Raw genomic sequence first — 16,291 nt, forward strand, 5'->3', positions numbered from 1 at the left:
TATAATACAGAAATCTTTAGTACAGAGACTATGAAAAGGATCTATTTGAGCACTTGGCTTTTTCCAACTATTTTTGCATTAACAATTCATTAATTATTCATCTTTCCTGGTTGCGCAGTGGTTAAGCATTCAGCTTCAAACAAAAAGGTCAGCAGTTTGAAACCACCAGCCACTCCTTGGAAATTCTATGGGACAGTCCTACTTTGTCTTACAGGGTCACTACGAGTCGGAATTGGCTTGATGGCCGTGGGTTTTTTTAAGTAAAAATAAGCAACACTATTCAATTTTTATAAAATAAATACAGCTTTACACACATTCTAGTATGGTATTAATTGGCAGATAACACTTTAGGCATCTAAAGTAACTGTAGCTTCTAGAAACTAGCATAACGTAAAAACTAGAATAGCGAGACTTTTGAATTCATAAAAGGGGTACTTCATAGACCCCCATAACCTGAAAAATACAGATTTTAGAGTGCTTGCTATGGAAATTTAGAGGGAGAAAAAAAGATATCACTAGAAAATAAACTGGGGTATACGTTTTTAACAATTACAAAAATACTGAAACCGCTACAGTAAATGAGAAAAAAATCCCTTAAGTCACTTTCATTAACATTATAAGCAAAAGCAGCTACATGTTTCTAGCTACAAATCAAACTATAGTCTGCATCATACCATAAGGTTATCTTAAAAATTATTTTTTAAGTCAAGAAATTCATTTTTATTTTCTAGTTTTTAAATATTTAAGAAAAAAAAAAAAAAAGGCGTTTACCATTCCCTGGCATGGTAGTGAAGAGGTACATCAGGTTTGAATTTCCTGTATGGCAGATTTTGCTTCATCATATCAACTGATTCAAGAAGCTCCATAAGACTGAAATACTGAAGAATGGAAAAGGTAAAAAGCTCGTGTTTCAAAAAGTTTTGTCCAATTATCAGAGACAAGTTAAGTTATTGATATTTTTACTAGTTATATAGGAAATGTTACCACATAACATTATGAATTTTTGGTTAACGTTGTAAAATCATGGCTACGTTTTTGCCAAACTATAATTCACAATTTAAAATTTCATTTAAAAAATTACCTGTGGTTTATTAAGTTCAATGGCTATGTCATGTAACTCAACATCCAGATTTATTTTGGGGTCAGAAAAGTCAAAATCTGATCGGCGATTCATCTGAAGTTTGGCATTAGCAGATATGGGACGGAATACTGGAAGATAATACAAATTGAAAAAAAATTAAAGTGTCTTGTATTTCAAGAGTCAAAGCACTAAAGGAATCAAGTTAAAAATACTTATTTTCTTTTATACCCTGTCTACAGTTCCCTGATGTCCACACACTGCCATGATTTGGTCATATGACCTGTCTATCACTTAATTAGTGGTAAGGATGCTTTTATCTTTTTCCTACCTATAATTCATGATGTCTTTCATACTGAAGTACAATAAAGGCTAAGTGAAAAACCCCTCAAAAAAACAGAATTAGACAAAATAGTCTAATAAAATATTTTTAACAAAAATACACAGTTCTAGGGAATGAATGTACATTAGAAATTCTAAGAGGAAAAAAAGATTGTATTTAACCGCTGACTTCCATTGTATAATTTCTGAATTTCTGATCAGTTGCTCTTTATCCATCTGTTCTCCATTTTAACTCTTAAAAGGAGAGAAGACTAGTGAGGGTTTGTACAAGATTAGTTGTTTAGCTCAACCCAAAAACTTAAGATAAATTCCTTTCAACCCTTCGTATTGTAACACCAAAAAGAACAGAATAGGCACCATACAGAGAGAGACAAGTAATAGAAAAAATTGGCAGGGAACCAACTACTAAACTATAAATTAATTTGTATAAAAGATAGTAGATTCATCTTGTTTTAATCATCCCCAAGGCCTAGCACTTATTTTTTACATATTAAGCATTCAAAAATATACTTTATTTGAATAGAAATAAATGCTCAAAAATTTTGTTCTTCGGCATTCCATCTTACACTCAAGCAGGGGAAAATAAATAAATCTAAGGGGTGGATGACAGAACTACTCTGGTCCGACTGTGGGGAAAATCATAGAATCAAGAACATAAAGCAAGCAACAACGACAAAATGACTCCAAACGTTCTTGAGAGATTCTCTAGCTATCTCAGAACATTAGGAAATGAAATCATCCATTTTGTTATCCCAGAAACCCTGAATTCATAAACATAGATTACAGAAAATTACTTCAAGTTGAAAAAACTTACAAAAAAATCAACCAAAGCAGCTACACTTCAGACCTAAAAATATTTTTTAACCTAAAATCAGTGTTAAGGACCCCAGTGTCACTAGAGCCGCTCTCTGAGAAACAAGAGACAAATCACTAGGGATCTAACTGATCTCCCATAAGAGTCAGAGAAAGTATCCCAAAAACAAAATTCCTTTCTAAATAAAATATTTTAATCATAGAATTCCAATATCCTATTATAAGGAGGTTGGGGATTATAAGGAGATACTAAAATGTACTCATTATCTACAATATAAAATAATAATGTCATGTCCATCACTATCCTAACTGTAACTATTCTTAAATATGGAATGTCATTAACGTCAACTACCTACACAAGTCAGCAGATCCTACATATGCATTATTTCTCCTAAACAACAGACATCATGTCCCAGCCATGAACACAGAAACCACACCATTGTGAGCCTGAAGACTATTCCTGATCGAGCAGGAAAACTTACTAAAACCAAACATTTTACCCCACCTTAAAAAAAAAAAAAAAGTTTTTTTTTTTTTTTTTTTTTACAGACTAAGTGCCAACCTGTCCTAAGAGAAAAGGACTTTAAACATTAAGAAAACATGAATAACAGATGATTTCTTAAGATGCCAAAAGTAACAAGGAAATTAACAGGTATTTAATTTCAGCAATGCTTATATCACAAATGGCAAAGAGAAACAGAGAGAGGAGGTGGGAAAGAAGAAGGGACAAAGGGAAAGAAGGAAGAAGTGAGGGAGTGAGATGATAGTCATCACCGTTGTTCTTAGCTGTCTTTGAGTCGGCTGACTCCTGGCAACCCTACGTACAACAGAACAAAGCACTGCCTGGTCCTGCACTGTCTTCACAATCATCAGTATGCTTGAGTCCACTGTTGCAGCCACTGTATCACACACTATTCTCTTGTGATCTATAGGGTTTTCACCGGCTAACTTTCACAAGTAGATCATTAGGCCTTTCTTCCTAGCCTGTCGTGGTGTTGAAGCTCTGCTGAAACCTATTCACCATGGGTGACCCTGCTGGTATTTGAAATACTATCGGCATAGCTCCTAGCACCAAACCACCACAGTATGACTAAATGACAGACATGCGGTAGTGTTCATCAATAGAGGACGAATTAAATTCATTACGGTACATCTATACAAAGGTATATAATTAAAAACTAGAAATATATGTTGTTGTTGTTGTTAGGTGCCATCAAGTCAGTTCCAACTCATAGTGACCCTATGCACAACAGAACGAAACACTGCGCGGTCCTGCGCCATCCTCACAATTGTTGTTATGCTTAAGCCCATTGTTGCAGCCACTGTGTCAATCCACCTCGTTGAGGGTCTTCCTCTTCTCCGCTGACCCTGTACTCTGCCAAGCATGATGTCCTTCTGCAGAGACTGACCCCTCCTGACAACATGTCCAAAGTATGTAAGACCCAGTCTCGCCATCCTTGCTTCTAAGGAGCATTCTGTCTGTACTTCTTCCAAGACAGATTTATTCGTTCTTCTGGCAGTCCATGGTATATTCAATATTCTTTGCCAACACATTTCAAAGGCATCAATTCTTCTTCAGTCTTTCTTATTCATTGTCCAGCTTTCACATGCATATGATACAACTGAAAATACCATGGATTAGGTCCGGTACACCTTAGTCTTCAAGGTGACACCTTTGTTCTTCAGCACTTTAAAGAGGTCCTTTGCAGCAGATTTACCCAATGCAATGTGTCTTTTGATTTCTTGACTGCTGCTTCCATGGCTGTTGATTGTGGATCCAAGTAAAATGAAATCCTTGACAACTTCAATCTTTTCTCCATTTATTATAATGTTACTCATTGGTCCAGCTGTGAGGATTTTTGTTTTCTTTATGTTGAGGTGCAATCCAGACTGAAGGCTGAGGCCTTTGATCTTCATTAGTAAGTGCTTCAAGTCCTCTTCACTTTCAGCAAGCAAGGTCATGTCATCTGTGTAATACAGGTTGTTAATGAGTCTTCCTCCAATTCTGATGCCCCATTCTTCTTCATATAGTCCAGCTTCTCGGATTATTTGTTCAGCATACACATTGAATAGGTATGGTGAAAGAATACAACCCTGCAGCACACCTTTCCTGACTTTAAACCAATCAGTATCCCCTTGTTCTGTCAGAACAACTGCCTCTTGATCTATATAAAGGTTCCTCATGAGCACAATTAAGTGTTCTGGAATTCCCATACTTTGCAATGTTATCCATAATTTGTTATGATCCACACAGTCGAATGCCTTTGCATAGTCAATAAAACACAGGTAAACATCCTTCTGGTATTCTCTGCTTTCAGCCAGGATCCATCTGACATCAGCAATGATATTCCTGGTTCCATGTCCTCTTCTGAAACTGGCCTGAATTTCTGGGAGTTCCCTGTCGATACACTGCTACAGCCCTTTTTGAATGATCTTCCGCAAAATTTTGCTTGCGTGTGATATTAATGATAGTGTTCTATAATTTCCACATTTGGTTGGATCACCTTTCTTGGGAATAGGCATAAATATGGATCTCTTCCAGTCAGTTGGCCAGGAAGCTGTCTTCCATATTTCTTGGCATAGATGAGTGAGCACCTCGAGCGCTGCATCTATTTGTTAAAACATCTCAATTGATATTCCATCAATTCCTGGAGCCTTGTTTTTCGCCAATGCCTTCAGAGCAGCTGGGACTTCTTCCTTCAGTACCATCAGTTCCTGATCATATGCCACCTCTTGAAATGGAAGAATATAGTAAGAAAGTTTAAAAGGTGTATGTGTAATTACTCATTAGGGAAATGCAAATTAAAAACTAAAATGGGATACCACTTCACACTCACTAGGATGGTTATTTTAAGAAAATAAGAAGTGTTGGCGAAGATGAGGAGAAATTGGCACAGTTGTGCATTCTGGTGTGGTGCAGTTGCTATGGAAAACAATTTTGTGGTTCCTCAAAAAGTTAAACAGAATTGCCATGTGGCACAGCAATTCCATTCTTGGGTATATACCCAAAACAACTGCAGGCAAAGACTCAAAGAGATACACGTACACCAGTGTTCACTGCAGCATTATTCACAGTAACGAAAAGGTGCAAACAATCCAAGTGTCCATCAACAGATGAATGAATGGATAAACAAACTGTGGTATATCCATACAATAGAATATTATTCAGCCATTAAAAGAAATGAAGTCCTGATATACAGGTGTAGTGAAAGTCAGATACAAAAGGAAAAATATTTTATGATCTCATTTATATGAAATATCTAGAATAGGCAAATTATACAGACAGGCAGTAAACTACAAGTTACCAGGGGCTGGGAAGGGGAATATGGAGAGTTATTGCTTAAGGGTATTGAGTTTCTTTTTGGAGTGATGAAAAACTTTTGGAATTAGATATTGGTGACAGTTGCTCAACATGGTGGTGAATATAATCAATGTCATTTAAAAATTATTAAAATAGCAAATTTTTTGTTACATATATAAATTTTACCACAACAAATATTTAAAGTCTATGTATATGTATAAAACACTAATATTAAGTATTTGGAAAAAAAAAATTCCTCTTCTATAGCTTTAACTCTTATATTGTATGTAAGACTACATCACCCACTATCTCCTCTCTGGTTGTAGTCATCTATCCACTCCTGGCCTACTCCCTTTCCTACCTCTCTAAAATTTTAGCTGCTAGCAACTGTAATTTCTGGGTGATTTCTAAATAAAAATGATCCTTCCAGAACTTTGGCCTTTCACTCTTCCTGTTTTTCACTGACCCTCAGCTTTACCAAGCACGATGTCCTTCTCCATGGACTGGTTCTCCTTGATAACATGTCCGAAGTACATGAGATGAAGTCTCACCATCCTCGAGTTATTCAAATTGTTCTCCTGCATTTGGCCTTAACTCCCTTGCCCCTCTCACTTCATCAGTACTGCCTGCAAAACTCTAATTCTAGATAAAGCCACTCTCCATTTCATACCTGTACCTGAGCAGCTGAACGTGGCTGGGAAAGTAACTTACACAATCACACTGATTCACCTCACTTCAATGTCATGAATCTCAAGTGTGTCCCTAAGGCTACTGAGCAGTCACACAACACTCCTGGAGGCTAGGGACAGGCCAATTCCAGCCCACGGGCTGTTTTTGTAAATGTAACAAGCTAAAAATGATCCCTACATTTTTTAAACAATTGTTTACAGATGAATATGCGACAGAGACCGTGTGTGGCTCACAAAATGTATCTACTACCTGGCTCTTTACAGAAAAAACTGGCCAACCCCTGGTCTAGTCTGGTGGATCTCAAACTTTAATATCCATCAGAGTCACCTGGACCTGTTAAAACATAGATTGCTGAGCTTCACCCCCAAAGTTTCTGATTCAGTAGGTCTGGGATGGGCCCTAGAATTTGCATTTCTAACAAGTTTCCAAGTAATGCTGCTACTGCTGGTCTGAACCATCCTTTGAGAACACTGCCTAGTCCACTGACTCTCATTCTCCTAAATGTCATAGTTTCTCCTCCCTCCAAAAACCTCTAACACCTCAGATCTTTTTTTCAAAAAAAAAAGAAGAGGTCAGAAAAGAAATTCCATAAATCACCACATCTACTCATCTACCTTATGCAAGGACTTGTGCTCCTAAATGCAGCATTGGATCCCATGTCCTTTCAACTGTCCCCTCCCTCTCCTGCTTCATCAATTTTTCATGTTCTACTGGATCATTCCCATCTCAGCCTACAAACCAGCTGTTCTTGCCCCTATTAAAAAGCAAATAAACAACCTTTCTTTCCCCTTAAACCTCTAGCAAGTGTGCCAGTTATCAACTTATTGCCCCTCAGCTTCAAATGCATCCTTCACGGTATACTCTGAAAAATGGACTTAGTTCTCTTCAACAGTTTTCCTTTACCAGCTAACATGGTTCTGAAGCTTGGCAGAGAACAATGGAGAGACACTGCAGGAAAGGAGTTTTGCTTCCTGATTCTAGTGTGCTCGTTCAAAAGGCACAGCTTCTCCAACACCCAGCTCCTAAAAAAGAGAGAAAGCGGCTTCTCTAGCATCTGGCTCCTGCAGCACGGAGGACTTCTTTAGCACAGGCTCCTTCAGTACACGGTAGTTGCCAGCTAACAGCAGCCAGTAGCTTCCACCAGCACCTGCTCACGTAGTTTTGTGGTGGAGTGGCTCCAGTGAAATACCTCCCCATATAGCTCTCTAAGGGGTAGATTTCCAGAAAGTTCCAGTAGCAAAACAGCAAGTTTTTTTTTTTTATTAACTTTTATTAAGCTTCAAGTGAACGTTTACAAATCCAATAAGTCTGTCACATTTAAGTTTACATACATCTTACTCCGTGCTCCCACCTGCTCTTTCCCTATTGAGTCAGCCCTTTCAGTCTCTCCTTTCGTGACAATTTTGCCAGCTTCCCTCTCTCTCTATCCTCCCATCCCCCCTCCAGACAAGAGCTGCCAACACAATCTCAAGTGTCCACCTGATATAATTAGCTCACTCTTCATCAGCATCTCTCTCCCACCCGCTGACCAGTCCCTTTCATGTCTGATGAGTTGTCTTCGGGGATGGTTCCTGTCCTGTGCCGACAGAAGGTCTGGGGAGCATGGCCACCGGGATTCCTCTAGTCTCAGTCAGACCATTAAGCATGGTCTTTTTATGAGAATTTGGGGTCTGCATCCCACTGATCTCCTGTTCCCTCAGGAGTTCTCTGTTGTGCTCCCTGTCAGGGCAGTCATCGATTGTGGCCGGGCACCAACTAGTTCTTCTGGTCTCAGGATGATGTAGGTCTCTGGTTCATGTGGCCCTTTCTGTCTCTTGGGCTCTTAGTTGTCGTGTGACCTTGGTGTTCTTCATTTTCCTTTGATCCAGGTGGGTTGAGACCAATTGATGCATCTTAGATGGCCGCTTGTTAGCATTTAAGACCCCAGACGCCACATTTCAAAGTGGGATGCAGAATGTTTTCATAATAGAAGTATTTTGCCAATTGACTTAGAAGTCCCCTCAAACCATGTTCCCCAGACCCCCGCCCCTGCTCCGCTGACCTTTGAAGCATTCATTTTATCCTGGAAACTTCTTTGCTTTTGGTCCAGTCCAATTGAGCTGACCTTCCATGTATTGAGTGTTGTCTTTCCCTTCACCCAAAGCAGTTCTTATCCACTGATTAATCAATAAAAAACCCTCTCCCTCCCTCCCTCCCTCCCCACTTCGTAACCACAAAAGTATGTGTTCTTCTCAGTTTTTTCTATTTCTCAAGATCTTATAATAGTGGTCTTATACAATATTTGTCCTTTTGCCTCTGACTCATTTCGCTCAGCATAATGCCTTCCAGGTTCCTCCATGTTATGAAATGTTTCACAGATTCGTCACTGTTCTTTATTGATGCGTAGTATTCCATTGTGTGAATATACCAAAATTTATTTACCCATTCATCCGTTGATGGACACCTCGGTTGCTTCCAGCTTTTTGCTATTGTAAACAGAGCTGCAATAAACATGGGTGTGCATATATCTGTTTGTGTGAAGGCTCTTATTTCTCTAGGGCATATTCCGAGGACTGGGATTTCTGGGTTGTATGGTAGTTCTATTTCTAACTGTTTAAGATAACGCAAGATAGATTTCCAAAGTGGTTGTACCATTTGACATTCCCACCAGCAGTGTAGAAGAGTTCCAATCTCTCCGCAGCCTCTCCAACATTTATTATTTTGTGTTTTTTGGATTAATGCCAGCCTTGCTGGTGTGAGATGGAATCTCATCCCAGTTTTAATTTGCATTTCTCTAATGGCTAATGATCGAGAGCATTTTCTCATGTATCTTTTGGCTGCCTGAATATCTTCTTTAGTGAAATGTGTGTTCATATCCTTTGCCCACTTCTTGATTGGGTTGTTTGTCTTTTTGTGGTTGAGTTTTGACAGAATCATGTAGATTTTAGAGATCTGGCGCTGGTCTGAGATGTCATAGCTGAAAATTCTTTCCCAGTCTGTAGGTGGTCTTTTTACTCTTTTGGTGAAGTCTTTAGATGAGCATAGGTGTTTGATTTTTAGGAGCTCCCAGTTATCAGGTTTCTCTTCATCATTTTTGGTAATGTTTTGTATTCTGTTTATGCCTTGTATTAGGGCTCCTAGGGTTGTCCCTATTTTTTCTTCCATGATCTTTATCGTTTTAGTCTTTATGTTTAGGTCTTTGATCCACTCAGAGTTAGTTTTTGTGCATGGTGTGAGGTAGGGGTCCTGTTTCATTCTTTTGCAAATGGATATCCAGTTATGCCAGCACCATTTGTTAAAAAGACAATCTTTTCCCCAATTTACTGACACTGGTCCTTTGTCAAATATCAGCTGCTCATATGTGGATGGATTTATATCTGGGTTCTCAATTCTGTTCCATTGGTCTATGTGCCTTTTGTACCAGTACCAGGCTGGCAAAACAGCAAGTTTTGCTGGCTCAGCATCACAGAGATTTTTCTGCCATTTAGTGAGCCACGGCCATGCCCACTCCACAAAGCTCGATCTCAGTCATGACCAGAAGACTCTCTTCTTTGGGATTTCCACCTCTCTCCCTAGGGCTGGAGTTACTCCATCTATCTGCTATCCTATATTCTTTAGGATTCTCTTTACGTTTTACTAGCCCGCGTCTCATTACTCCAATCCTGTTATAGTTAGTAATTCTTTATATTAAACTTTCCCTATTCAAATTACTGTGCAAGTTCTCTATCCTGACTGGACCCTGGCTGATACAGTAGGAAAAAGCTGTAAAGCTAAGCAGAGAAAAGCTGAACCGAAAGTAATGGATTTTAGATGCATTAACACAGGTGATGAATTATCTCTTTTGTTCTTAACATTTCCTATGAGGAGAGAGAATCGAGAGGATAAAACCAAATTCAAAACAATGAAAATGATATTTTAAGAGTGGGCACAAGAAAAAGAGCTATTTCAGGAGATTAATAAAGAATGATTTTTAAAGACGAATACAGACAGGGAAGTATCACTGAAGCCAAGAAAAGTATTTTCAGGAAGGATATTCTATAGTTAAAGACATCAGGCAAGTTGTGTTTTTTGGATTAATGCCAGCCTTGTTGGTGTGAGATGGACTAAGTTATCCATCATTAATCAACATTTATTGAGTAGGTTCAGATACATAAAAACAGCACTCTTTTTCTCTAATTTCAATTATTCGTTTCTGATTATAAAATACATGCTCATTTTGGAAAACAGAAAAATTTTGAATGTACATTTTTAAAACTGTAAGATCATACTACATATTGCAGCAGCTAGCCTCATTAAACTGTGAACATTAAACATTAAATTTAAACATTAAATAAAATTTAAACATTAAATTTTTTTAACCTCATTAAACTGTATTTGTTGTGTCAAAATGTCTTTATAAATCTTATCTTGTTATTGGATAATCCTTAGAAGAAATTTAAAACAATTTATTAACATTCTCTTTTGTTGTACATTATTCTTTTCTATAGTTCTGAAATACAGCCAAAAGCTCCCCAACAATGAACTATAAAAAAGGTATTTTTTGCTTTTGCATTTATGTTACAATTATATTTAACTACATAAAATTTAAGATGAAATATTACAGTGACATCACCAATGTTAATATAAATTTGTGCTGATCACCTTTAATATGTTTTTTATTTTATGAAATGTACTCACCAAAATCATAACCTTCTGGAACAATATTTTCATTGACAATGCCATTCTTCAAACTGTTCTATTAAAAGACAAATCGCTTTTATTTATATCTACGCCTATAGACGTTTATCTTACAGAATCCTATTATATGCAATGAAAAATGTTTAAAAGCAATTTAAAAAATGAATAATTCAAACTTAGGAGGACTTAGTCATGGCAAAATATTACCGCAGTTAAATAATATCTCATAAAACTACTATTATAAAAGAATGCTCTAGATCTAAGCATTAAGAGATACACACATACATGGTTCTGTACAGGCACATATCCACAAATTTCTGTAAATTCTGCTAGTAGATTTTGCTTAAAGAAAACAATGAAAACTGGCTACAGTGTGTTAGATATATGACTATGAATAAAACCTTGTGTGAAACATAACACAAATATATACATATAAAAAAATTTACTTACCAATGATTCATCATAATCATAATGATAAAACATCTCAGACTTCACATTCCAATAGGCAAAAAGATTATCCAATCGGACTAACTGAAAACAAATCAAGTTTATTACATGTCTCATTTTTCGTTTTCTCTGAAGAATTTTGAACATATGCCATTTTCAGCAGTCTCAAATAATTAAGTGAGCCATATCACACAGTTAAGCAAAAAAACACAATTCACATAAAACCTTATTTATATATTATCATTTGCCTTTCTAAAAAGAGTTGTACCATCATGTCCATGGGTTGACAAAATACAGTATTTGTGTATTTACCTTACGAAATAGTTTCTCACTTTCATTATGTAAACACGGAACCCAGTCTTGATCAGTTGTCTGAAAAGAAAAGTAAAAAGGGCAGCAAAAATGTCATTTACATTTGAAATGGCTGAGTGAATCAAAGTCCTGGCCCAATCTCCCATAAAAATGCCCTTGAAAACTTATCTTTCAATCAAATAATATTAACTGACCAGTAGAAAGTCTCTGCTTTTAAGGAGCTCAATGCTGGCAGAAAAAGAAAACAAGCAAGCAGGCAAGCAATTACAAACACAAAACCTAGCAGAAGCATCAAACTCTGAGGTGTGATGGAAAAAGTGACATCTAAAACTAGGCATATGGAGACCGGGTAGCTCCGTGGTTAAGCACTCAACTGCTAACCAAAAGGTTAGTGGTTTGAATCCACCAGCCGCTCCAAAGGAGAAAGACATGGTAGTCTGCTACTGTAAAGATTACAGACTTTAAAACCCTATGAGATTAAAAGAGTCATACCATGACCAAGTGGGATTTCTTCCAGGAATGCAGGGATGGTTCAACTTTAGAAAATCAATCAACATAATAAACCATATCAACAGAATAAAGGGAAAAAAATATGATATGTCTACAGATGCAGAAAAAGCATTTGATAAAACCCAATACCCTTTCTTGATGAAAACCCTAAAGAAGGCTGGAATAGAAGGGAAATTCCTCAGTATGGTTCAGGGCATATATGAAAAGCCAACTGCCAACATTATACTCAATGGAGAAAGACTGAGAACTTTCTCCTTGAAATCAGGTACAAGACAGACAAGGGTGCCCGCTTTTAACACTTCTATTTACTATTGTACTAGACGTCCTAGTTAGAGCGACAAGAAAAAGAAATAAAAGGTATCCAGATTGAAAAGAAAAAGTAAAATTATCTCCATTCACAGATGATATGATCCTATATGTACAAAACCCTGAAGAGTCCACAAGAAAACTTCTAAAGTTAATAAAGGAATTTAGCAAAGTTGCAGGGTACAAGGTCAATAGACAAAAATCAGATAGGTTTCTATATACCAGCAATGAGAAATGTGAAAGGGAAATTAGGGAAATAATTGTATTTACAATAGCATCTAAGAGAATAGAAAGAAAAAAAAAAGAGAATACCTAGGAATAAATCCTACCAAGGGCATGAAGGATTTATACAATGAAAACTATAAAACACTGCTGTAAGAGATTAAAGAAGACATACACAAATGAAAAGATGTTCCATGTTCATGGATTGCAAGGCTTAATATTGTTAAAATGTCAATACCACCCAAAGCGATCTATAGATTCAGAGCAATTCCAATCAGAAGTCCAACAGTCTTCTTTGAAACAGAAAAAGAAAAACCAATCCTCAACTTTATATGGAATGGCAAGAGGCCTTGAATAGCTAAAACAATGTTGAAAGACAAGAACAAAGTAGGAGGGCTAACACTTCCTGATTTTAAAACATACTATATTTATATAGTTACAGTTATCAAACCAGCCTAGTACTGGTATAACAATAAACACACAGACCAATGGAACAGAATTGAGAGTCCGGAAATAAACTCACACATCTATGGTCAACTGATTTTTGACAATGGTGCTAAATCCATTCAACGGGGAAAGAACAGTCTCTTCAATAAATAGTGCTGAGAAAATTGGATTTCCACATGCAAAAAAATGAAACAGGATCCATGCCTCACACCATACAAAAAAAAACAAATTAAAAATGGATTAAGGGCTTAAATGTGCAAACTAAAACCATAATATTCTTAGAACAAGCAGGGTCAATGCTGTCAGGCCTAAAAAAAAACAAAAATGGATTATCTACTAACAAAAAAACAAACAGTAAAAGAGAAATAAATGGGACCTCATAAAAATTAAAAAATTTGTCAAAAGACTTTTTTAAAAAATGAAAAGATAAGCTACTGACTGAGAGAATATCTTCAGAAACTATTATATTCGACAAGAATCCAATAACCAAAATACATATAAAACTTCAACAACTTAACAACAATAAGACAAATAACCAATCATAAAACAAAGGACGTGAATTTCACCAAAGAGGGCATTCAAATGGCCACCGAACACATGAAAAGATGTTCAGCATCACTAGTCATCAGAGAAATGCAAATAAAGACCACAATGAAACCATTTCACTCCAACAAGGATGGCTAAGGACAAACAAACAAACAAAGAAAAAACAGAAAATAACAAATGTTGGCAAGAATGTGGGGAAATTGGAACCCTTACCCATTGCTGGTGGAAAAGCAAAAGAGTACAGCCATTGTGGAAAACAGTGTGGCAGTTCCTCAAAAAACTAAAAATGGAACTACCATATGACTCAGCAATTCCAATCCTAGGTATACACCCAAAAGACCTGAAAGCAGAGACTTGTAAACCAATGTTCACTTTAGCACTATTCACAATAGCCAAAAGGTAGAAGCAACCTAAATGTCTATCGACAGATGAATGCATAAATAAAACATGGTACAATGGTATACTTCTCAGCCAGTCTTGATACATGCTACAGTATGGATGGAGCCTCAAGACATCATGCTGAATCAAATAAGCCAATCACAAAAAGACAAATATTATATGCCTTCATTTATATAAGAAGACAAAAAAAGGTAAATGTATAGAAACCAAATTTATCAATAGTTACCAGGGATGGGAGGGAGAGGGTGAAAGGGGGTTAACTGTGATGGAAAAATCATATTAATTAAGGGTAGGATTGCACAGTTGATTATATAATTACTTCAGTAAGTTGTACACTTGTAAAAAGTTGAACTGGCAAAAGTTGTGTGATAGATATATTTACAACACTGACTAAAAAAAAAAAAAAGAGAGAGAGAGAGTAGCTGCTGAGGCTACGACCAAACACCTCATGGGATTTGGTTCCTTGGTTTGGAGGTTTAGGGTAATGGTTTCATGGAAAACCCCAGTTAATTGGCCTAATAACATGTTTAGTGCTTCTGTTCTACCTCCTAGTTTGTTGTGTAGTGCCTGGTGTCTTAAAAGTTTGCAAGAGGCCATCCAAGACACAACAACTGGTCTCTATTCACCTGGAGCAACAGAGGAAGGAGAGACAGGAATAGGAGAAGGATATGGAATGTGTGGCTAATTGCCTTCATGAACAACTGCCACCTTTGTCATGAGACCAGAACTGGATGGTGCCTGGCTACCATGGCTGAACATTTTGAGCAAACATTCCACAGAAGAATCCTGATCAAAAGAAGGTAAATACATAACAGAATTGCAAATTGTCATGGACTCTAGACTTTCTGGAGACACGGAGAATAGATGAACCCCTAAAACTATTGCCCTGAGATAATCTTTAAACCTTAAAACAAAAATATCCCCTGAAGTCATCTTATAACCGAATAATAGTTTAGCTTAACTAGTAAAAAAAAAAAAAAAAGTCTGCCTTGAGCATCGCCCTCTCTTAAGAACTATCTGTATGGGATCAACTGACAACAGCAACTTGAAGGATTAGATACGAACCTTAGGGGGTAGTGCGTTTATGTTAATGAAGGAGGAACAACTCAGAAAAGGAGAATGAGAATGGTTGCACAACCTGAAGAATGTATCAGTGTCACTAAGTTATACATGTAGAAACTTGAATTGGCATATGCTTTGCTGTGTATATTCTCAAGAACAACGAAATAAAATTAGAAAAATAAATGAACTGAGAAAAAAAGAGTATCACCATGAGTACTGTACTCCTTTAAAAAATCATCTATGTGAGACCAAAGAGTCAACGTTTATCCTAAAGCAAAGATGAGGAGGTAATCAGGGGCAAGGAAACTAGATTAAAGGAAACAGAACAACCAGAATGGAAATGATGAGAATGTTAATGAATTGTGAAAAATGTAACCAATGTCACTGAACAATTTGTATACAAATTATTAAATAGTAATCTAATTTGCTGTGCAAGCTTTCACCAAAAACACAATAAAATGTGATTTTTAAATAAACAAAAGCCCTATGGGGCAATTCTGCTTTGTTTTACAGGTTCACTATGAATCGCAAGAGTCAACAGCAATGACTCACGAGTAGAAATTACTCATTCTAAGGTCAGTAGGAAATATGATTCAGAGCAGAAAGATTCAATGCAAAGCCCCAAAAAATACAAGAATATATGACATGATCATGTATTCTGAAGTAGCACAGTATGACAAGAGAACATAACGCAAAACAGATAAGAGATGAAACCAGGTATGTTATATGGGGTCAAATTACACGTGGTGTATAAACTATTTTAAAACAAAACCATGGCCTTTATTCTAAGAGCAATAAAAAACCACTGAGGGAAATAAAAAGATGGCTTTCACTGTGATGTGGAGAATTGAATGGATTCTCAAACCTTAGCATGCATGAAGATCACTAAACCAAACCCAAACCAAACCCAGTGCCATCAAGTCGATTCTGACTCACAGCAACCCTATAGGACAGAGTAGAACTGCCCCATAGAGTTTCCAAGGAGCGCCGGATTTGAACTGCCAACCCTTTGGCTAGCAGCCCTAGCACTTAACCACTACGCCACCAGGGTTTCCCCTCAAGATCACTAGACAGGCTTTTTAAAACATATATTGTTGCTCCCCGCCACCCCCAGAGTTTCTAATTGAGTAGGTCTGGGCTGAGGGTCAGGTTTCCACTGA

The 16,291-nt window shown here is 37.0% G+C and overlaps 1 protein-coding gene across 4 annotated transcripts in view; it reads right to left on the bottom strand.

The window, feature by feature from the left end:
• The window catches only part of VPS13A (vacuolar protein sorting 13 homolog A), a 265,017-nt gene that overhangs the window by 200,904 nt on the left and 47,822 nt on the right, over positions 1–16,291 (bottom strand). For all 4 annotated transcript variants that reach the window (XR_010322961.1, XR_010322960.1, XM_064291205.1 and 1 more), the window contains exons 8-12: positions 11,640–11,699; positions 11,331–11,411; positions 10,881–10,938; positions 1,082–1,209; positions 772–878 (exon numbers count right to left, since the gene is read on the bottom strand). Coding sequence is in view for 2 of the 4 variants with exons in the window: in XM_064291205.1 (XP_064147275.1) it covers positions 772–878; positions 1,082–1,209; positions 10,881–10,938; positions 11,331–11,411; positions 11,640–11,699 (434 nt within the window). In the remaining 2 variants the exon portion in view is untranslated. The remainder of the gene's footprint in view (positions 1–771; positions 879–1,081; positions 1,210–10,880; positions 10,939–11,330; positions 11,412–11,639; positions 11,700–16,291) is intronic.

Source organism: Loxodonta africana, chromosome 9 (assembly GCF_030014295.1).
Source record: "Loxodonta africana isolate mLoxAfr1 chromosome 9, mLoxAfr1.hap2, whole genome shotgun sequence".
Lineage (NCBI taxonomy): Eukaryota > Metazoa > Chordata > Mammalia > Proboscidea > Elephantidae > Loxodonta > Loxodonta africana.